This window comes from Platichthys flesus, chromosome 18 (assembly GCF_949316205.1).
Source record: "Platichthys flesus chromosome 18, fPlaFle2.1, whole genome shotgun sequence".
NCBI lineage: Eukaryota > Metazoa > Chordata > Actinopteri > Pleuronectiformes > Pleuronectidae > Platichthys > Platichthys flesus.
Genome location: NC_084962.1, coordinates 16,061,436 through 16,084,585, shown reverse-complemented (window position 1 = coordinate 16,084,585; position 23,150 = coordinate 16,061,436). Strand labels below are relative to the sequence as shown.

Genomic DNA, 23,150 nt, shown 5'->3' with positions numbered 1-23,150 from the left:
GGTGAAACACCTTCAGGGGGGAAGTTATGTGATCTGTGACATTGTCATATGTAAATAGAACATGACTTGACTTTATCCTCAATCAGCTTTAGATCATATTTTGAGGTCATTTAGCCAACAATAATTAGGTACTTTTAGAGAGGATTAGGGAATGCAGGACCTTTACTTGTAATGGAGTAATTATTTTACAATAACAATCTAAATATTTCCTCCTCCACTAAGTTATTATATTTTTACTTTCTTATCATCCTTCTGAACATTTGAACTCAGGAGCAAAAGTAAAGGATCTGACTTTTGGGCGAGGAGTTCACAAGAAATGTGAGAATATAGTGATTAGAAGGAGGAAAGTGTGGGGGGGGGGGATTCCGTGGAAACAAAAGAAAAAAAGGATTATCAAAGTAAAACTACGTCCATCAGAAGGTATTAACAGCTTAATTTTATATTTTACCTCCTGCGGGTCTACTGCTGCAAACTAGTCTAAAAGGGAGTTCTTCATATTTCACGTACACGGCTTCTTCCTGTTCTTCTTCCAATAAACAGCTAGATAAAAAAAAAGGCCCGTTGCTCTAACTTTGCTATGTAGTCCAGAAGCTGGGCAGTAACCAGCATGTTCTTTAACATCTGAGTGCGATTGGAACTGTGGTGTGGCTGTATGGGGAAGGAAGTTTGGGCCAGATCACATGAGCCCAGTGAAAAAAAAAAAGACTCTGATTTGCTGACGTCCCCTTTTTTTCTTTGGCCTTTGTCCAGCGTCACATTTCACCGGAGCAGGACTGTGGACTCCGGTTAGTGAATGTGCAGTGGGACCTGAATACTCTCACAGCTCATTATGGTCAGAGCCGCTTGATAAGCAGGTGTAGAGAAACAGTAACATGATGCTCAACAACACCTGGTAACCATTTCAAGGTGAAGCATTTACAGGCTCGTAACTGGAAACAGTAATGTAATGGATAACAAGTGGTCCAGGTTTACATAATTAGATTCCAAAAATAAGTAACTTCAATCAATCCAGATTACATTAGGAAAAAATGGTAATATATATTCTTAGTTAACATTATATCCTTTTGATTATGTCTTTAAATTACGGCAACTTAAAAATTATAAACCTTTTTTCCATGATTAACAATTTTATTAGAAAAGCAGGTTGGACATACAAGCATTTCTTTGATACGCTTTTCAATTTGTGGCGGGGGGGGGGGGATTTAGGAATTAAAAAACGGATAACAAATCAATTATTCTTGGGATGGTAAGCCTGTCCGGTCGCAATCAGATTGAATGAGACATACATGTTTATTGTTGTTGATGCGTTCCTAGCATAGGACGCAAAACAATAAATTAAACTTGGAAATCTGCAGTGAAACTCATATGTGATATATATTGCCTCCTGCCGCCTGATACCTGAACACCTCTCACCTCAATACCCCTGACATGTCCTTATTGTTGTGAACACGTCTGACCCTGACAATCTCCTGCTGCATTCTTCATATGTGAAAAGGCAAAGTCCAGGAAATGCCCGGACATAAAAGTTCAGGCATTTTTAACTGGATCAAACCTGTATAACCAGGATGGCCTCATCATCATCACTACCATCAGACATCAAACGCCTCGCTCAAGAGTTCAATGTGAATTATGATCAATATTTCCTTATGGGCCTCACATGATGCTATAGAAACTGAGATAGGCCAAGTGAAGAAAAAAAAGCTTGAAGGGCCTAAAAAAAGTATGAGGTATGTCTCTGCTGTGTAATGCTCACCCTGTGTATCTGCTGGCTGGTGTTTTGTACAGGTGATGTAAAGGGAGCTTATCAGAGCTTCACTGCTGAAAACAGCTGCCTGTTGGGCTCGAAGGAGGAAGAGGGAATCAGAGCAGTGACGCTGCCGTCGTGAGAAGAACAAACAGAAAAGCTGAGAGATGCTGAAACACAGAGCCGAGAGGAACCAAAACTCTGTGGATGAGGCTTCTTTCATATTGTGGAATCTTAACCAGAGCAGTGTTAAGCAACACCTGAAAGAACAAGAAGAGAAGTGACGCACTTTATATAAATGTTATTCCAGTTTTCCCTGCTCCCCCAACTGAGTTCAGATCAGCGAGCCAGCTTGCAGTCAGACCGTCATTTTGGCAGAGACGGCCTGAGGCCTCAATCCCCGCCTGCTTCACGGCCATATTGCGAGAGCAGATGGCTGAAAATATAATGAAATGAAAGAATAAATTCCTCCAGGAAAACTGGAGTTCCCTCTCCAATGCTGGACGTTATCCCTTGAGCTCAGGAATCGCCAAATGACTGGCTAATTGAGTTAGTCTGTGTTGTAAGTCTGCGTGTCTTTGGACAACAGAGCAAACAGTCAGTTACGTGAGAATTTCCAGTTTCTGCCAAAGACTCTGTGATAACGCTATAAACCCGACAAGCTTTTTGGCTCATTTCCGGGCAAAGAGCACTCAGAGGCAAAAAATGCATCTTTAGCCACTGTGCTCCATCAACACTCAATCGCAAGACTAGAGATTATTTAATTTATTTATAACCTTTCAGTTGCTAAAGTGGCTAAACACCAAAATGTGAAGGAAACTTTGTATGTTTTGTGGAGGAGAAAACGTCTCTTTATTGTATGATTTCACAAGACGTGTGTGTATACGTGTGTGTGTGTGTGTGTGTGTGTGAGTGTGTATGTGTGAAGGGAGAACATGAAGAACAGGTCAGATGTGTGTTGTGCTGGTTGAAGAAGCATCTGCACTCCCGGCAGTGAGTCTTCAGTTTTCTGTATTCCTCTTGTCAGTTACTGCGCACATCATCGTGATAACGTGTGTGTGTTTATGTGTGTTTGTGTGTGTGTGTGTGTGTGTTGGTGGGGGGAGGGTTAGAATATAACAGCAGCGTTTGACTGTGTGATTGTTTCCAAAGACGACCATAAAAATCTGTGAGCTGGAGGAGGAAGAAGACATCAGGGGGACGGAGGAGCAGCAAACACCTGATAGATAGATAGATAGATAGATAGATAGATAGATAGATAGATAGATAGATAGATAGATAGATAGATAGATAGATAGATAGATAGATAGATAGATAGATAGATGGATAGATGGATAGATGGATGGATGGATGGATGGATGGAAGAATTTAGTTCATTTTAAGGTCATTCATTTAAAGTCAGTAGTATAAGCAAGAATCTGAAAAGTCTAACGAGGACATACATACAAACATCCTGACAATATTTAACTCTGGTCTTCTGATGTGATGTAACGAGCTGCAGCGCTCCTCACGCTGAGAGGGGGAGCAGCAGATAGCGGCGGATCTGTGCACATGGAAGTTCTTATAACAGGTGTAAAAAGATGTCATTTATCTTATGACACTTAACTTATCTCGACTGTATGCAGATTACACATTCGAGGGAATGGTAGAGAGGGAGATCGAGAGATTGCGCTCGCTGCGTTGATCTCCTCCCTCCTCTCCTTTGTCGTGGTTTTTTGTTTTCACTCTGTTTATCAGCGAGGAATTCATTACTGCTGGTTGAACCCACTCAACTCCATGATCAAAGTCTGAGAGGCTGGTGGGGGAGGCATGACGCTGCGGCACAGGCTATCAGTGGAACATTAACCAAACACCTTCCTTCCTCCACGGCCCTGCAGAGGAAACACATTATTTCTCTCTCTCTTTTTATCATACAACAAGGATTCAAAACACGGCACTCATGAAAGCACGCCCTCTCCCGACTATACTCACTGTTACTACAGGTTGGAGGTATCTGGATTATTTCTATTCTGGCTACTTTTCTATTTTTAATCCTCAACATGAGAATTATCATTTTCTCGGCTCAACTCGACACTTATCTGCATTTATAATTCATCTCCCAGCTGTACCTTCTTTGTAAATTAATATTTCAGATTAAACGTGGCAGGAGATCATGAAATATTGATATAATCAGCTGTAGGATTATAGGAGTTCTAATGACGTGATGAGATCCCCCATTAGACACAGAGAAGAAAGTCCCTTCTCTCAGGAAACTCCTCTGGAAATACAATAAAAAAATTATGAATCAATGGAAATTATGAATTACTAAGCATTTGATGAGGAAAACCTTTGATTTGTGCTGGAAAGCGCCAGAAAATGCCACCAAATTGAAGTCAAAGACCAAATCAGTCTCTTGGTTACAGCTAAAGTTAAAGACTATAACCTTAATGTCTTTTAGAATTATGGATTAAGGATCTATAAGGACTTCCTGCTCCACCACTGATCATCATCATCGTCGTCAAAAAGAGCGGGTTAACATTCCAGTCCTCCTAAGCTCTCTTTGAGATGGACAGGTTCTTTTGAGGGTACAAACTGCCATGTGGTCAGATTAAAGCTTCTGCGAGGACTGTGGGACAGGACACAGATTATCAAGAGGTTCTCTTCACTTTCCCTCTGAGAGGAAATAGGTTGGACCTCCCTGTTTGTTAACAGCGTGCTCGTCTAACTCCTGATCTCCGTCATCTGTGTGTAGAACATTGCTGCTGACCAGAAGAAGTGGGAAGGATACTTAACTTACTGCTTTGATTGTGTTTTGCATGTGTGAAAGTAAGAGCAAAAACTCCATAAGGTAATTAGCTACTATGTTAACAGAGTAGTACTCCAGTTATTCTTGTGGAGACACTCGTCCATTTCCCCTTACCACCACCTTGGTCCAGACTTAGATATTTCAACAGCTGTTGGATCACTATCTTTACACTTTCATTCGTGGTACAGATAGGATGCATATACGGCCTTTTCTATGGCACCTTAATAAAGTTGTCATTTTGGGATTTTCAAAGGTATCCCAGGAACTCATATATAATGTAAAATTTCTAAACCCTACTATATCTATACACAATAGATAAATATATATATATTCATAAAATGTCATTAAAATCTGATGTCTTATCATTGGTCATTGCTCCACCCTGGTCAGTGTTCTTGACTTTATCCACTCTCAATAATTAAGATATTTCCAGCACATGATTTCTATTGGTAAGTGATACAGAAGTACAGAAAGTTTATAATGAACCTTTAAACACAGAGGTGGTTCTTATGGAGCAGAAAAATCTCCCCACAAACCCAAATCTGGTAAAGGAAATAAGTCAGAAACCGTCAAATAGAGGAAGTAAATCCATCCAACCTGAGTCATCAGTTCATCTTTTCAGCCGGTGACCGACAAACACAGAACCATTTTGTTGTATGTCAAATGAGTCGAAGGGCTAAAGTTGCTTTTTGGCCCATGTGTCAGGGTTTCAGTTCCCCATTTCTTCACGACTTCACTGATGGAATTTACACATTTATGAAAACAACACCGGAAAGGTTTACAAAGATAGAATACAAAACACACGATATCATTGTTACAGTTGATATACTAGTGTGGCAAAGAAATGCGGATGTACATTAGTATAACAGAAAAAAGAGAAGGAATATGTGTCTTATTTACAGTTTAAATAACAGCATCTGACTTTGGGCTCATTTCACTTTCAGTTAAATTCGTGCACCATCATTAACATCAGGCGCTTTAGAGAATCTTCTTCTGTAAATGTCCCGTTCAGTCCAGGTCCTTAACTGATTGTATTGATTGTATTGACATTGTATTGACGCCGGCAGCAGTGACGCCCCAGTCATTGTTTTACAGATGTGAAACACTGATTCGTTCTGTAAACAGAGCCCAGAGGTCACCGATCGCTTTGAATGACACTTTCACTGTCACTTTCAATCTCCCTTTTTTCCATGAACAGGACAGAGAGTCTCAAAATGCCTCCTAATCGTCACCTGTCTCTATTTCCATACATGTTATTTAGGAGTCAAATATATTAGGACCATACCTTCAAATATTTCTCCAGTGGAACAAAGTATGTTCAGTGCTGATGCTAATATGAAATAAGATTTATTTCTAAATTAAAAAAAAAAATTGCAAAGAAACTAACATCATGGTCTTGTGTTTAGTTTTAGTGTCGTTTACTCAAATGAACCAAAGGACCCAACGATGTCGAAGATTCATTCTAAATATAAACGTATCTATGAGCGGCCATTTTTTTTCTTCCAGCACAATTTTATTTTATCTCTCAAGTTCTCCAATAAAAAAGTCAACAACAGCTTCTAAATGACATTGAGTGTTTAACACTGAAAAAGATGTCCAGCTCTTGTATACCTCAGTATGACGGTGACACGTGAGAGGCCAACTGGGGCTAGGAGGGTTTGTCAGGACGCTTCTTTTGCTGTATTGTGTTCTTTGTTTTGTGCGACTGCAGAGGTTTAGCTTACGCATGTGGCTGCGCCTGCTGCTAACGCTGTGCTGGCAAAGGTGAATCTATTATAGCGGCAGCGTGACCTTTCACCCTCAAGTCCCACACCCAGCCCCACGTCCTGTTCACCCAGAGACAAAGCTAGAGGCAGATGGCCTGCTGCAAACTCACACACACACACACACACGCACATACACACACGCAAACAATATATATATCTATATATATACAACTTAGCGTAACACTAACACATCAGTTGGATACAAGACTGTCAGTTATGTGTTACGGATTGTCCTGTTTGAATAAACCAGAAATTACACTTTTTTTATTCGCCTTAATTAGCAATTTGTCAAGTTTGACAAGGTCATAAAGATAGCCAGCGAACTCAAAAGGGTTTATTGGCATTCTGGGAAATCTGTATATTCCCTCTCTGGTGGAGTTTGATAAGAAACTTTATTACACTAATAAATTTCCTGTAGGTTAACATGAAGCTACAGCTAGGAGACAGCTAGCTGGAAAAGTGGAAACAGCTAGCCTAGCCTTGTAGAGTCCGATAAGATTCTGCACTACACTGATAGAGTTTCTGTATGTTCACAAACAAAACTACAGCCAGGAGACGATAGCATAAAGTCAAGGAAAGTGGTTTAGACTTCTTTCAACGCCTGAATCGACAAGTTGTCAAGTTTGACAAGGAAAAACTTAACAAACGTCATAGGGATATATCCACATTCTGGGAAATATGCACATTTCCTTCCTGGTAGAGTTTAAAAAGAATACTACACCTATTAAGTCTATATAGGTTAATATGAAGCTAAAGTGTGTGTGTGTGTGTGTGTGGGGGGGGGGGGGTTCAGGAATCCAAGACAATTGGAGTAAATGGTGATTGATTCTTCTGAAAACACAAAACGCCTCCACACTGCTCCTCTGGTGTCATCCAAGTGTCTAGAAACGGCTTCATTGACACCATGCTATGACTCTAATGTCCTCTGATATCCTCAGGCCTGCAGCTACGTTCCTGTCACACACATACACACACACATGCAAAAGCACATGACGAGATCAGCAAGAACTCGCAAAGGCTGCAGTAACGTTGAGTTTTACTTTGAATTTATCCTCATTAAACTTTCAATAGCTTTTTATTATATGCATTTGCTGGGCTGTTCACATCACCTGACAATTTTGGGGTTTTACAAGCCCAAAAAATAAACCAACATTATATGTAACTTTATTGGTTTTATAAAATAAAGCAATGTGTATGTCCAGGATAGATTAGACTATTCTAAAAAGGAAATGATGCACTCAGGCATGAAAGCATCATGTCATTAATCCATAAACATTATCAGTATGAGATGATGTTGATGGTAAATGAGACCCAACCTGGTACATGGAATGAAGATATGAGCTGTGGTTGCCTACAGACCCATTTCCCTGGTGTTGAAGCTCCCAGTCCCCACACAGAGGGACATGGGGTGAGCTGGCCCGCAGCCCTGAGGAATGCTGGGTAGAGCCCCGTGCTAGTGGTCTTTGGAATGCCCCCGGGCCTCTTACATAAGTCCCCCCAGACTGGCTGCTGCTGCTGGGACAGTCTGCAGCCTCACCAGACTTCCACTGGAGCTCAGCCTCAGACCTGAGCCAGCATCCGCGTCCTCACTCTGCAGAGAGCAGCTGTGAAATGCTGTAATTATGGATTTATGGAGCTGCTGCTTAAGTCGTTCAGGCTTTGTCCCTCAGATTTACTTCAAACCATCATGACTGTTTAGACGGTTTAGAGGTTTTGTAGCTGGACGGACTATAAGAGCCGCAGCAGATATCCTGTACTTTCACACCACATCAACGCCATGAGGCTATTGTGGTTTTCAGTGGTTACACTATTAAGCCTGAAACATGCTTCTGCGACTGCGTCTGCGTCTTTTCACGCCGCTGTGGCGCAAGACTCGTTTTCATTCATGCTTCCCCAACCGTTGCGCGTCTTAAAAGCAATTCCGCGCCAGAACACTAGGCGGAGTAATGCTTTTTGTCGAGACGACCTTAGAGACGCCTTCTTTCTTCTTCGTCGATTGTTTATTTACATAGCCACTGCGGCTCCTCGTAGCCTTTTTCTGGCGGACAAATCCGCCAGTCAATGACAGGTTATACAAGTGATCATACTATCGGATATCTTCTGCCAAGTGCTCTTCTATTTGGTCCATATTCGTTCTTCTAAATCTTCCGTGATTTCTGCCGGTATTATGGGGCATGAAACCGGAAATGCAGCTCCAGAAGGGATGTAGAGCAGACCAATCACAGCCTTGCGGGCTGAGTGAGCTTGCGGAGCTTTGCCGTAAATTTTAGAAAAGGGGGTCGACACCCGTCAGCACGTAAGGAGGGATACATAAGCACGTAAGGGACCCGGAAGGGCTCTTGCGCTTACGGGCCCGTGAAAACGCAGAAGCATGTTTCAGGCTTTAGATGTAAACTCCCAATGCAATTGTATGAGACAGACAATTTATGACACGGGGGCTTAAAATGAATCTTTGTTAAAGTTTGTATGGACCCTCTTGTTTCATAGGCTGGTTAATATTCAGCTATTTACTTAATTCTCTCAATACACATTTCTTAACCTCATTTCTCTTTTTTTCAAATATAGAAGGAGTGCATTGCGACAGAGTAGTGGAAATATCTAAACTTGTTTGAAGATAAAACAGTTTGTTTAAACTAAGATTTAAGTTTAAATATTCTTACTGCACAACATTTTATAACTAATAAGTGATGTCAGTGCAGATATAAAAGCCCAGAAACTACTTCTCATACATTGATACGTCAGTGATAATAATCTAATTCGGTGTATAGTAGAAAATATTGCTAATTAAAGTACATCTTGCTGATAATACATAAGTACATTTAGAATATATTTACATGCAGGTAAAACTACTGAAACAAAGGATTTAAAAAACAGATTTGAGTTCTCATACTTTGTGTCTAAATTTTATATATTTAAAACGTAATCATTTCAGTCTCTTTAAATAATTGAAAATAGATAAATAATATATGTAGAAATAGTGTAAAATTGACTTTATTAACCCACTAAAAAGTAGATTGTGCTACACGACCATGTACACACCTCTTTTTAATCTCCTTTACATTTCTATGGGTAAAGTGGATTTAATGAGGCAAAGGTCACAAACCGAGACGGCTTTGTTGACACAGATAAAAACACTAAACTTGAATCACAACACAAAGCTGTTTAAGGTCAACTGTAGCTCTGTCCACAGCGGACACGTTTTCACGAAAACCAAGTAGGAATAATACAAATGCCGTTTTGGGTTCATAAACTGTACCAAACAGTCATATTTTTTATTTCACAATGACACATTGGACAGGTACTAATATACATATACATGTATATGTATATATATCAAAAACACATCAGCTGATATGTCATATCTAAAATAAAAAACAGTTATTTTGTTTTCAATTTGCACATCTTAAAGAGTCTTAAAAGACAAAGAATAAAAGTGAACAAACATTACAAATGAAGAACACATCCAAATACATTTTCCAGCACATATTTCTATATTGCATACACATTTAATCGGGAGTGGAAATTGGAAATGCATCAATGGATTATCTTTAATGATATCTGTGTAGACGAGGGAAAATTCATACTATGTTAAAGGCCACTAATGGACTTTACTTCAGCAAAAAATTGCCTGCTCCGCTGCCCAACACAGAGGGCAGATAACCAGTATGATGATTCATTCCCTAGAGTAATGAGTAATGTCGGAGGATACCAGCAGGTACTGGTAAGCAGCCACAGGAGCTCTGAGTGGAGCTCTAAAAAAGTCGAACACCAGGTCCCAGTTTGGTCATGCACACTTAGCAGATCGTTATGGAAATATAAAACGCCCTCAGCGTGGATTGTGACGAGGTGCCGCACACATTCATGAGAATCTTCGAACAAAAAAAAAAAATCAAAAGCCATCATCTGTAAGTGTCCAGTACAGATTCACACAGAGAGTAGTGTCTCACTAAGGGCATACAGTGCTCACGTATTCACAACAGACCCGCCCCTCTGGCTTGCAGAACAGCAAATTCACGATTGACCATGTAGTTACGCGACAGTGCCATTGCGAGAAGTTCAGTTACATTGCATCTACTATACTTGATGCTATACCACAGCAGTTCTGTATCTAAAAGGCAAGGTGTTGATACGGCTCCAGTATCCAACTCATTCCTCTAATTAAAACTCAGTCAAGGCCAGAGAAAAAGTCTGAAAAAAGACGATTATAAAAATGTCATATATGTAAAACTGACTACAGCATAGATGATCAGTCAAAAACCTCAGACAGATAATTAGCTCAAATGTTTCTATCAACCAAACTAAATATTACAAACAGCCTTGACAGAGAGAAATAGATTCTTTCTAATAACTTAAATACTTAAATTATTATGCAATACAATACTCTTCCTTTTGGGGCCAGAGGGTAAGAAAATAGATCTACTCAAAGCCGACGCATAAAACAAGACGATAGGCTCTTTGCTGACAGGTCCATAGGCTTAAAGAAACCACCTAGTGTTGTGTGCTCTGACTTGCATGTATTGTGTGGGTCCGTTTGGTGGAGAGGGCGTCTCTCCTTCGGTCCTGCAGTGAGAAGCTTTGGCACAGAAACACCATGAGCAGGGTGAAGCATTACAACAAGGTGTTAATGAGGAACACTCATGCAGGACTCGCTCCAGTCCTGGAGGAGATAAGGTCAGGGAACCCCGACATGCATTGCCACCACACTACCAGGGCGACAGACAACAAGAGACGGGCCAAGTGGCTGGGAGGGAGGGGAGGTTTGGACATGGGAGGGAGGAAGAGGATAAAAAGAATGAGGCTGTAATGCATAAACAGAAGGTTTTGGGAGGCTTTTACAAGGAGCGATAACAGAGAATAAAAGGTGATGGAATTTCTTTTCTGTATCAGGCCGACTACAGCAAAGAGATAACCACATCCTGCAATGATGATATCTGCCCAAAGTGGTCGTTTCACAGCCTCTCCTCCATTTCTCTCTGTCCCCTCCATCTCAAAGAGATGACTCCACTTCTCTGGTGATGATAACCACTGGCTCTGACAGCGGGCACACCTGAAGGCTTGCAGGTTGCTCTGTGGTCTCACTGATCACCTCCAAGGCAGAAGCAGCACCTGGCGTATAGTCACTGTTGGTTTTCTTGTCAGAGCCTGGGGTCTGTTTGTCGGTAGAGCCGCAGCACAGCTTGGGAGCACACTGAGTCCGGCAGGAGAGCTCACAGAGGGAGTCCCGAGACTCAGAGTTGAACGTGACGAACTCTGGTTGGATGGTGGTAGCGTGGATACCCTCGTTGTGAAAGAAGTCCTTGATCCGTTTGGCAACCTCCATGTAAGATGTGGGGTCGTGGCACTTGATGTGCGCTGTGGCGATGATGCGGCTGCCGGCCAGCTGCCAGATGTGCAGCTCGTGGATGGCGAGCACACCATCCAGACCTAGCAGGCGCTCGTTGAGCCGGTGCATGTTGATCTGCTTGGGCACGGTCTGCAGCAGGATGAGGGCCGACTCTTTGAGAAGCGGGAAGGTAGTGTACAGCAGGATGCACACCATGATGATGCAGAGAATGGGATCCAGGTAGAGGACCCAGCAGGGGCCGGCAGTCTTCATGGAGGACATTGTTTGATTGAAATGGTGGTCGGTATGTCGGACACATGGGTTGTAACACTCTGCATCATCTTCGCAGGGCTGCCATACAAATATGAAGATTACAGAATTAACAACCACGATGACAGAGCCCAGGGCGTCGCCCAACACATGCAGGAAGACCCCACGCATGTTCAGCTGCGATGACGGGACGTGGTCCATGTCCTCAAAGTTGGGGTTGCCATTCATCTGCACATCGGTGCCGTCTTTACAGCTGACTTCTGCAGATATAAAAAGCGGGAGGTTAGCTGAGTTTACTGTGACGGTTAAATAATCAACTGAACTTTGAAACTTAAGATACTAATGAAGCATTCAAAATGGATTAACAGGCAGCATCGGGAGTGTAACACAAACAGATGGGAGACATTAGAGAAAAACAACAATCACATTGCTGAGTCGAATCAGCCGTCTATGAGGATGATGTCAGCAGCACTGGTCCGTTTGGATCAGCAATGCCAAAACGCAGCTCGTGGTGTTATCAAGTGACCCATTGAGGAGGCGAGTTACGCCTATTTACTAAGAAATACACTCTGTTAAGGTGTGTTTTTCTATTTGCCAATAGTGTTCTAGCTTTTACTGTGGAGCCACAGCCTTGTGACCGATTCTGTGCTGCAACTGCTTGGGGCCACAACCAGGAGAAACATGCCAGAGAGCCACGGAGAACTCCCAACCCATGGGATCGTAAATGCTGGACAACAACAAAAGACTATAATAATTCACATTAAGAAGATTCAGTTATCACTGAGTTCAAAAAGTTAAAGTTAAAGTAGCTTTAATGTCAATTTCTTAACATGTTCAGAACATACAAGGAATTGATGCGACGTTTCCCACTCTCCCACAGTGAAACATATTAAGTGCACACAGCCCAGGGAGGGGGATGGCACCTGACTTCCATCCCGGGACTCTACGGACCATTCATCAGCAGCTAATAGTGCTGCTGGGGCTGTCGGCTCCATGGTTACACAGATGTCTGACCCAGTAACAGTGATCAGTGCATGGGGTGGGAGGGGGGGGGTAGTCTCCATTTATTGGGTGGGGGTGTTAAACCTTCAGTGAGCGAGGACGATCATCCAGGGATGCTTTTGTGGGGACGGTCTCTCGTTGATGTACTAAACTTTTCACTCACTGAAACCAGGAAGAGTTGTCTCTGTGTGCTACTGTTGTAACCACATACCACAACACGACTGGGAAACAGTGAGTGATTGATATCCAATTGTCTCAGTGTGAATTCAAGCACAATGTGAGGAGTAACACAAAAAAAGAAAACAAGATCGAGGATTAATAAGATTTCACAAAAACAGGTTTCAACTTGTCACAAGCTGTTCCTCCACAGAGTCACACAGGATCCTCTGCATATCTACATTTAGAAAAATAGCTGATCGGTGGTCAGTCTTTACAAAGCCTGAAACCGGAGTCTGCTACAAAGGATAGTGTGACACAACAAATTAATGACAGCAGACAGATGTTTGTAGAGTAAACACTAAGGCCTAGAAACCGAGGGTAGGGTGTCCTGGGGGATACAAAGGGAGATGTCAAGTATCGGTGGACTGTTGTGCAATCTGGACAACCGACAATGGAGATAAAGTCTGGGACATTCTGTCAGAGTCTCTGTGGGACACAATGGACTTCAGGCGATTGGCCTGGGCTGCACATGTGAATCATGATTCAACACAAAGAGGGCAAACACATCGAATTGACATCATGATTGTAAACTACAAAGTGAAGTGAAGAGATCATTAAAGTTTCTATCCTTACCATTCCTCAGTCTCACGTCCCCCGGGCTGTTGTGGTTTGCCACCAGGTTGTTGGTCTCCTCTCCTGGAGACCCGTTCCCAGCCTTATGGTCACTTTTAACCTTCTTGCTCCCGTGGCTGTGGCCGTGGCCACCACCACCACCGTGGCTGTGACCGTGGCCTCCGCCGGCGTGTTCGCGGAACAAGCAGAGCCCGAGCAGGTTGACCAGGAGCCCCGCGGCGCCGACCCAGGCGACCACCTCCGGTCTCGTGATCTCGTGGGGCTCGGTGAGGCGCTCGATCACCTCCAGCACGATGGTGAAGCACAGCGCCGTGAGGAAGACGGCGTTCACCAGAGCCCCCATCACCTCCGCCCGGATCCAGCCGAAGGTGTTCTTTTTGGTGGCGTGGGTCTTCTCCGCGAACCGCACCGCGACAAGCGCCACCACCAGCGCGATCACGTCCGACAGCATGTGAAAGGAGTCGGAGAGCATGGACAGGGATGAGGTGAACCGGCTCACCACCACCTCCACGATGAAAAACCCGAAAGTCAGCGAGAGCATGCAGAGCAGCCGGACTCGGTTCGGTTCGCAAGCCATCTTTCGCCCGGTCTGGAGTTCAAGTTTGATACGGTTCCTTTCTTCCGAGATCACCCGGAGCCCAGCTAGCTAGCTATCCGGCTCGACTCCAAGCTAACGGGGGTATGCTAGCTGGCTGCCTGAGACAATACGCTCGGTGTAAACAGGGTCTTCATTCACTGCTGCTCTCCAGCGACGGTAGCATCCCTCGTCCTGTGCCGTGGACGACCGCGGGGGAGGGGGGGCGAATTAATCCGTGAGTCGGTGTTGGGTAGCGGGTCGGTTCACCTCCGTCGTCACCAGCACATTCCAGAAACGTTTTGCCGACGAGCTGGTGTTTGCAGACGGTTGAAACTTTGCACCCGAGCCGGTAAACTTTCCACACGGAACCATAGACTGTATATAAAGATGGACGTAAGGTCCGTGACGTCACACGTACCCATACATAGGCAAAGAGGAGGGGCGAGAGTGGCGTCAATGCCCCGCCCACATAGCCAACGTCACCTGGTTAGTTCGGGGCCAGGCTACATGCTAGGCGCCCCGAGTGGTTCTTATTGGTGGAAAGGTTACGGGCAGGCATCCTGATTGGGCGGATTTTTGCAACTCTTGACAGTGGGCGGGGCAAGCGAAAGAGACAACGGCGGTTGCTACGTACGCCGACGGCAACTGAAGTCTCGCGATAACACACAGAACGATCAGTTAATCTATTTATCTGTCCACTATTCTGGAAACTTCACATTCTTAATTCGTTTGCACATCTAACACACGCCTTTTTATTGTCCTTTATTGTTATATCTAATATATATATATATATTCTAATAAATTGTATTGTTTTATTGAGGAAAAAAATGTCTAATAAGAGTGTCAATGTATCATAAAGTAGTATACATGTATTGAATCTGCCAGTTATTGCTGACAACATTTAGTAAGTACCTTCACCTACTCAGAGGTTATTACTACATATTAGCCCAGTATTTTGAATAAGACAACAAAAAATGAAGATAACCTGGTCTGTCATTGTGTGAAACGTCTTTTCTTTTTGCAGGTTGTTTGTTTCATACTCTTATTATGTGTAGTTTTAGAAGTGCACATATTGTGATCTCTTTCTTTTTTTTTTTTTTTTTTTACAGTGCTTCGACACTGTTACTTTAATTCTGTTTTTCTATTACTGCTGTAACAAGTGAATTTCCCCATTGTGTGGATAAATAAAGAAATCTAATCTAATCTAATGAAGTGTCCTCTATATTTAATTTTAAACAACACCTTAATACAACAGAGTGCGTTGATCTGTTTTTAATCAAGAACAAATGAGTTGTGAGGTCTGATGGCAGTAATCACTGTGTGGTAATGACGGTTAAAGACCCAGTACAGGGGGAAACTGATGACCCCTTGTGGAAACTATCAGATTTGATTAAAGTATCAGCGTGTTGTAATTGAGATGTAAATTCATTACTTTTTTTTAAGAGTGAATGTTTTGATACAAGTTTTATCTTCAAACTGACTCAAAGGATGCATTTTATAAACTTGTATTTATTATCTATTATTTCACTTTGAACATTGAGAGTATACATCTCTTTAGGACGTCTTAAGTCCTTGTGGGTAATTTGTAGATTTTAAAATCAGGAAATGCAGAGTAAAACAATTGAATTCACAATCTTTTTTTCCATAGTTCACAGGTTCATTTCTTCAAAGGTTCAGTTATCTTCACTTATAAGAAACTTGGTCATAACAAAAATAAAACTTCACATGTTTAAAAATATACAGCAAGATTAAACTGAACATTTCACAATCTCTATAGCTGCCTATAACATTAAAACATCAACACACTTCTTTAAAACACACACGCGACAATTAACTGGCTTGAAATGTTGTCATCACTCCTTGCATAGCAACTAAATAATCATAAATAAATATTTATTTACATCCAGTTATCCTGACTCAGAGCCTTTCATCGCATAACAAACAGTGACATCCCATGTGGTCAGCGGAAGCCGAGGATCTGACGGCTCTTGAACTGACACGCCATCTCCACTTCTTTCAGCGTGAGGCCGCGCACGTTGGCCGCCTGCAGCCTCCTCAGAATCAGCTCCTGGGACGCTGCGCTCCGACGGCCGTGGGGACGCTGGTTCTCTTTGCTCTCACCCGCAAAGTGGACCTTCCTCTTTCCCGGGGAGAGGCCGTCCTCATCTAGGACCAAACAGCACGGAGTGACTGATTAATAAAGATTTATTGACTATTGTCAAGCAGAGAGTTTAAAATGCAGGTTCTGTATAATAAATTTTTTTATTGGTGTATAAAAATTTTATTAGCAAGATTAAAAAAATAAATAATAAATATACATTGATAACAGAAGCACAAACACAAAAAACGCTCAGTTCTTGTCTCGGGTTAGTAAGTCTAGAGCTCTTCTCCTCAGTCCCATACCTATGTCTTTGCCATATAACGGTGACAGGTCCCTCTGCTGCTGGAGACGGGTATAATTCTTCAGTAAACGCTCGGCCCTGAAACGGTAAAAAAAGAATGAACCAATTGTACCAGTATGCAGAAAGAAAGATTGAGATGAAAGGGTGAAATAGGGAGTGTTTCATGAGCAGTGTGTGGCCTCGTTTAAGAAGTTTTACCGTGCAATCTTCTCGTTTGACAGTTGTTCACGAACACACAGCTCCTGCTCCCTTTCTGCCATGAAATGAGAGGAAAACTTAGCTGTCATGCGTCAATGTTTGACCTGTTAGTTCTTTTTAAACAAATGTGGAGCCAGGGGCTCTTGGTGTTACAGTTAGTGGAGGAAGGCAAACAGTAGGTCACAGCATTTGTCTTTCAAAAGCAACATGCGTCAACCAGTTCCAAGCGTTTCTACGAGGTCAGGATGACCCACTCTTGCCCATAATCGAAGATAAGGTGAAGTAGTTGAGTAGAGAATAACCCTATTCCCCTCACGTTATCTCTCAAACTATCTGTTATCAGTTCCATGTTGGTCTTGTTTGTAGATTTATGACAGCGAGAAAATATCAGAATCGCTGAGCAAGAAGAACAGAGAGACATTACAAACTATGTATGACACCAAAACAATAGCTTTTATCAAACCACATGTCAATAGCTAGGACCAACAAGCGCTTCCTTACACAGATATCAATGCACCATTTAAACTGATTGTTCAATGATATACAGATATTTCATAGAATCCACAGCTATTCTACTCTTCCATTGTAAGCACCTCTGAATACAGAATAGGAATCAGGCTGTGAAATGTGAGTGCATCTGCCGGTCATCAGGTTATGCGGCACGATCAGCAGTAGAGATCAAATTCTTACGCTCCATCCTCTCTTCACGTTCCTTCAAAGCCGTCTCTCGGTCCCTCAGCGCCTGTTCCCTGAGCTGGAGCTCAGCAGCAGAGGCTGGTGCTGGTTCCACCGGCTTCGGAAGAGGTCGGTCAGGGTCCGCTGACTTCCTCCGGACCCGCGCCTCTGCCCTCCTCTGCTCCTCAGCAACCGCATCCGCCAACAGGCTGCTCTGGAGAATGGACTCCACCGAGGGCCTCATGTAGTCCTGGTGACAGAGAGGAGTCACTACTGTTACCTTTAGTTTCCTATTACTACCGTTTCCTATAGTTCAATTCATTTCTAACCTTTAAGTGGAGCATTTTGCTGAGTAAGCTGTTCAGTTCCTCAGAGTAGCGGTACGGGATTCTCCTGAACTTTCCCTCCCGGATCCTCTCTGCCAGCTCCTTTTGGTTGTAAGCAGTGAACGGAGGCCTGGAGAGGAGAAATTCTGAGTAAATTTCAGATTTGTTATGGACAACCAGCTGCTAGAGGAAAAAATAAAAAGCTGGAAAACTTACGATAATGCACATAGTTCATACAGCAAACATCCAAGTGACCAAATATCCGACTTCTCGTTGTACGACAACTGGTTTATTTGCTCCTGTAAGAAAAAGGATGAGGGATTGTTGCAGGATTAGGCTTCAATCAGGAGGATTAAGAAACAAACACAGCGGGATTAAACAACTCACTGGAGACATGTAGTACGGTGTCCCGACAAACGTCTTTGCAAAACTGGTGTCATGATTCAGGATCCTGGCAAGGCCAAAGTCTCCGAGCTTGACGTTCTGCCTGATGTCGAGGAAGATGTTGGCTGGTTTCAGGTCTCGATGAAGAACGGTGGCCCGGCCGTCGCTGCGCCGATGGCACTCCTTCAGGGCCGACGTGAGCTGCGCCATGACTCGCAGGACGAACTGCTCCTCCAGGTAACGCCTGCAAAAAGGTCAATGAAAAAATAAAGCAATGCCGGTTATGCAGATACTATCAGGAAGCTCAGAATTAATGAGGATGGAATTTTATATAAATGCACATGGTTCACCTCTCCTTGATGCAGCGGTCAATGACGCTGGACAGGTCTCCGCCCTCGCAGTACTCCATGATAATGTACAGGGTTGTGTTGGTGCGGTCTATGATCCGGTCGTAGTACCTCACAATGTTCGGGTGCTTGAGCTCCCGCAGGAGGTTCACCTCTGACACCAGCATCTGCTTTTCACTCTCCGCCATGGAGCCATAGTCCAGCTCCTTCCACACCAGGATCTTAACACGAAGAAGAAGAGTTAATTAACCACAAAAGGATGAAGGTGACAATCAAAGGACTGGAACTGGGAAGCACAAGACTGAATCTAAAGATGGACGAGGCACCTACGCTTCACCCCACTAGAAATTAAACCAAAATAACTTTGATACGAACGCTGCCATAATAATAAGACCAAAATAATAATAAGTAAAATTACAGAAACCACCTTTGAGAAAATGTAACTCCCTTTCAGAAAGCACAAGTTAAACATGGCACACACTTCGTTTGGGATCCAGCTCATTAAACAGATCTTCAGGTGTGGTTCCCCTGGCTCAGTGACATGGCTTCAGATTTCAGAGCGACACATGAGATTTAAATGGCTGATAAAATGGCTGCTTTGGCCTATAAGTAGTAGAGCAGGTGTGATGCCATTTTACAAATCATCACTAATCACCACTAAAGTAAAGTACGTTTTTGGTATAACAGCAAGAAAGAGGAGAGTCAAGATCGAGAGATTTATACAGATATTAGAGGAAAATACAATTTAATATGTGTGATTATGATGTGTATTCTATATGTATTATTGCGAGCAGAATCAACAGTTTAACAATATTGTGCAGTGGACATTGAAGTGCATAGATAAACAATGTATAATAATTAAATTAATATAACTGTCTCACAGTGTACGGTTTAAATCCGTATAGTTTGTATACCTGCAGGTAAACTGCTTGGTTTGTGCACCTAAGGTCAAACTGTATAGTTTGTGTACCTGCAGATAAACCGTGTAGTTTGTGTACCTGCAGGACAACAGCTTGGTTTGTGTAACTGCAGGTAAACTGCGTAGTTTGTGTTTCTGCAGGTAGTTTGTGTACCTGCAGGTTAAACGTGTAGTTTGTGTAGTTCACTCACTTTTCCGTCGGCTTTCCGGGTGATTTTCTGGCACTTTCCATAAGAACCGGAGCCGATAGTGTTCAACAGCTCGTAGTCGTCCACCCGGGACGGCATGTTTAAACCTCGAGTTACCAGTTAACCAGTTAACCAGTCAGCCAGGCCACTAAACCTGCTAACGTCCGGAGGAACTAGTTAAACACTATCTTAAACCAGCGCTGAGTTGAACTTTAGCCTCGACGCAGATGTTTTGAAATGTTTGTTTTCCTTCTCTTCCGGTTTTGCTCGCGTGCAGCAACCGTTTCCTCTTCGTTTAAATCGGTGCCCGAATCCGCACCGCCGATTGGCCCCGCGCTCCTGGCATCGTGACTCCTGATTGGTGGGCGGGGAGTCGCGAGTTGTGAGGTTGCTAGGCGCCGGAAGCCCCGCGAGAGTAGCGCGGGTGGAGGAGGCGTGTCCACAAGATGGCGCCAAAAACACACGTTCTACTCAAAGCCAGTGTGTGTTTGGATGAGAAAAGAAGAGACGAGATAAGATAAGATAATATAAAATAATATAAAATAATATAAAATTAGATAAGATAATACAATATGATATAAAATAAGATAAAATAAGATAAGATGAGAGGATATAAATAATATAAGTTAAGATGTGATAACTAAGACAAGACGAGATAAGATAAAGATGAGACAAAATAAGATTTCACATTTCATTAAAATGTATGAATATAATTCAAGGTTCTGTCAACAAACAAACAAATAAATCACTATTCTATGGTGCGCTCCAGTCTCCACTGTCGCCTGAACAATCTGTGTCCGTGTTTCAGAAATGCTTTGTGAGACGTCGTCGTCCCTTTACGATCAACAGCTGCACCATTCGAATCTCCTCCATGCTAACTGTTTTTTCAGTGTTTTACTGCTCATTTATAGCGCCACCTGCTGGAGGTCATTCATGCATCATCAGGCTAGTTTCACATCTCCCCTGGAAACACAGGAGAACAACAGGAGTCTGCAGGAACTATTTGGTTTCTTGAATAAAACGTTCCTGGGATTGAAAGGTTCCACGTGATTTGGGTTGAAATTCAAGTTATTATAAGTTAAATACAAACTTCTTATGTGTCTTATTCTCTGATGCTTAAATGTAATTCAAGTTACAGCTGGAGAAGGCCCCGGACATTTGTTTTCTCTAGAACAATAAAAGCAGATGTCTAGAAGTGAAGGTGAGAAAAAACTAAAATCAGAATTTAAACATTACAGATGCATCTGAAAATATAGCTTTTTAAACAGTTTATTTTCTGTCTGTGATGTGGATTGACATGATCTTTAGGCCTCTGTTCAGCCTCCCTGTTCAATCCTCAGTTATTTGTGAATCCAGGAAAAGGTCGGTGGCTGTCATCAGAGCAGTTTCCATGGCTGTGTATGTGAGAGACAGGAGGAGGCTGACGGGTGTTTGGATTTGACCAGGACCCCCTGAGGAGTCTCCATCTGAGAGCGGCGACACGCAGCGACCTCTCACTCTGACTCTCATTACTGGGTCTCACACTCAGTAGGACTTCACTATAAACAATCTGATGAAGTTCTCAACTGTTTGAGTCGATTGGTCATTTGATAGAAAATCACTCACGAAAATAGAAAATCAGTTTTAAAGGCCTTGTTTGTGCTGACGTCCTCAATGTCAAGATTTGTTGAATCTTTTCATCACATAATTTAATTATTATATTATACATTTCTTATCATATAGCATCTTTCCCATTTAAAGGATCTTCTTCAAGCCTTTAGGTTTGAGCTGAATTTCATTGCCACTTAAGGATCTTACATTTTAAACAAAAAGATTTAATCTCGTTATAGGCCGCGGTCATATCTTGCACATGTGATCCCATTTCTGACGCCACGACTCACACCTAAGAAGAGCAGTGGAGCATCGGTATCAGATTAAGCGTTTATAACTAAAGCCTGTCTTGGCTAAATCCCACATGTGACACATAGAAGATTGTTTTTCTCTCTGCAGGTGGACACTGACGTGTGATCCCGGAGATAAACGCAGACTCGGGGGTTTCCCGCTCAGCTAACGGGCCTCTCGGCGGGACGGGCCTAACAGTTGAGTTCAAATCCTCCTCTCAGCCAGCGCCACACACTGACACGGCTCACACCACCGAGAGAGAGAGCAGCCAAGCCGCTCAGTCAGTCTGCCTCTGCAAAGGTCAGTCCTACAAAGAGCTGGAGGAGTTTGGACATCAGCCAGAAACGGTCGGGGGGGAAAACTAACAGCTAATAACAACAGAGACAGTCGGGTGCCCGAGGCCGAGCCGGCGTCAGCCGCCCCTGCTTCAAAGGCCAGGAGTTGAGCGGGAGCGACAGGCAGGACAGATGGACACGTCCCATAGTGACCTCCTCATCTCTGCTGGGGGGACTGCAGCCCTGTGGTGGGAGGGGCTACAGGGGGATGTCACCACTGACTCCGCCTGTTTTAGGGGTTGAGCATTAATCAAAGACGCCTCTCACACACACAAGGTGACATAAATGAAAAGTGAAGCCACCGACTCTCGACTGCCCCCTGGTGGCGGGCTTCAGTATAGATTATAAGGGTTTAATTATTTTTTTTATACTCGAATCATGGGCTGAAATGTCATGACGACGGCTGAGACTGACTCGTGATTGGCCGAATTGTGTATCCGAGGGGACTTTGATACTGCGGAGTCAGCTGTCACTCCCATTATGCTCTCCTGCAAATTGCAGCAAGGCCCAACGAGACTCTGCGATGCCGGCGGCCGCTGCGGTGATTTTCAACCCTGGCCTCCTCTCCATAGATGGATGTGATAGTGCACCGCGGCGTTCACGAGGGAGCTGCCATCAAAGCGTGACATCGAGGACCTCGGGCGGTGGGCGTGCTGTGATGGAGCTCCTTGCAGGTGTCGGAGGAGGAACCCTGGAAGGATGAAGTTCCTCTGGAGACTGACTTAACTGAGTGATGAGGGCGACACTTGGAGAGAGATTCTCCACGTGGACACCAGGCGGAGCTGCAGCCACCCTGTTGGCTCCTGACTGTTTAGCCCTTCGATGAGCTGGTGGCGCTCGGTGCATATTTAATCCCATTTCGCAGCTCACTTCCCACTGTTTCCCTCCCTCGATTCTCATTGGCCGCCTGGAGCGCGTGGCCCTCCTGCAGACCTTGGCCTCCACACATCACTCCGGCTGCTGTAGAAATGGAGTTGATGGCCAGCCACGCCGCCCTTTGTCTCCATCCGTCCCGAGAATCCCAAAAATGTCACGGCACATATCAACCGTGACAGCAGCCGACACAGGCGGCGTCATGTGACTTGACCATCTCTCAATCTGCAGCACAGTGATAATCAGTGAATTGGCAGAGGTGTCAGTGGAAGCTCATTGTACTTGTAATATATGCTACTTTAGTACTTAAAGACATTATTGAATATTTAGGGAATTTATCTTCTCTTTTCATAACCTCTAACC

At 43.4% G+C, this 23,150-nt stretch overlaps 2 protein-coding genes across 2 annotated transcripts; both read right to left on the bottom strand.

Moving 5' to 3' along the window:
• Positions 1–9,530: 9,530 nt before the first annotated feature.
• slc30a1a (solute carrier family 30 member 1a) lies at positions 9,531–14,692 on the bottom strand. The gene is made up of 2 exons (XM_062411501.1): positions 13,683–14,692; positions 9,531–12,148 (listed from the first exon to the last, which is right to left on the bottom strand). The coding sequence occupies exons 1-2, from the start codon at positions 14,257–14,259 to the stop codon at positions 11,283–11,285; spliced, it is 1,443 nt and encodes a 480-aa protein (XP_062267485.1). The 5' UTR covers positions 14,260–14,692; the 3' UTR covers positions 9,531–11,282.
• Positions 14,693–15,748: 1,056 nt separating this feature from the next.
• Positions 15,749–19,974, bottom strand: nek2 (NIMA-related kinase 2). Its single transcript, XM_062412123.1, has 9 exons — positions 19,702–19,974; positions 18,595–18,812; positions 18,248–18,488; positions 18,077–18,159; positions 17,864–17,990; positions 17,550–17,784; positions 16,860–16,914; positions 16,663–16,739; positions 15,749–16,425 (listed from the first exon to the last, which is right to left on the bottom strand). The coding sequence occupies exons 1-9, from the start codon at positions 19,795–19,797 to the stop codon at positions 16,220–16,222; spliced, it is 1,338 nt and encodes a 445-aa protein (XP_062268107.1). The 5' UTR covers positions 19,798–19,974; the 3' UTR covers positions 15,749–16,219.
• Positions 19,975–23,150: the final 3,176 nt, after the last annotated feature.

Coding starts and splice junctions, on each gene's coding strand:
- slc30a1a (XM_062411501.1), bottom strand. CDS start 14,259: ATGGCTTGCGAACCGAACCGAGTCCGGCTGCTCTGCATGCTCTCGCTG. Junction 12,149..13,682: donor GGACGTGAGACTGAGGAATG/GTAAGGATAGAA, acceptor TTATATCTGCAG/AAGTCAGCTGTAAAGACGGC.
- nek2 (XM_062412123.1), bottom strand. CDS start 19,797: ATGCCGTCCCGGGTGGACGACTACGAGCTGTTGAACACTATCGGCTCC. Junction 17,991..18,076: donor TATGAACTATGTGCATTATC/GTAAGTTTTCCA, acceptor TCTCCTCTCCAG/GCCTCCGTTCACTGCTTACA. Junction 16,426..16,662: donor GTTATATGGCAAAGACATAG/GTATGGGACTGA, acceptor GTTTGGTCCTAG/ATGAGGACGGCCTCTCCCCG.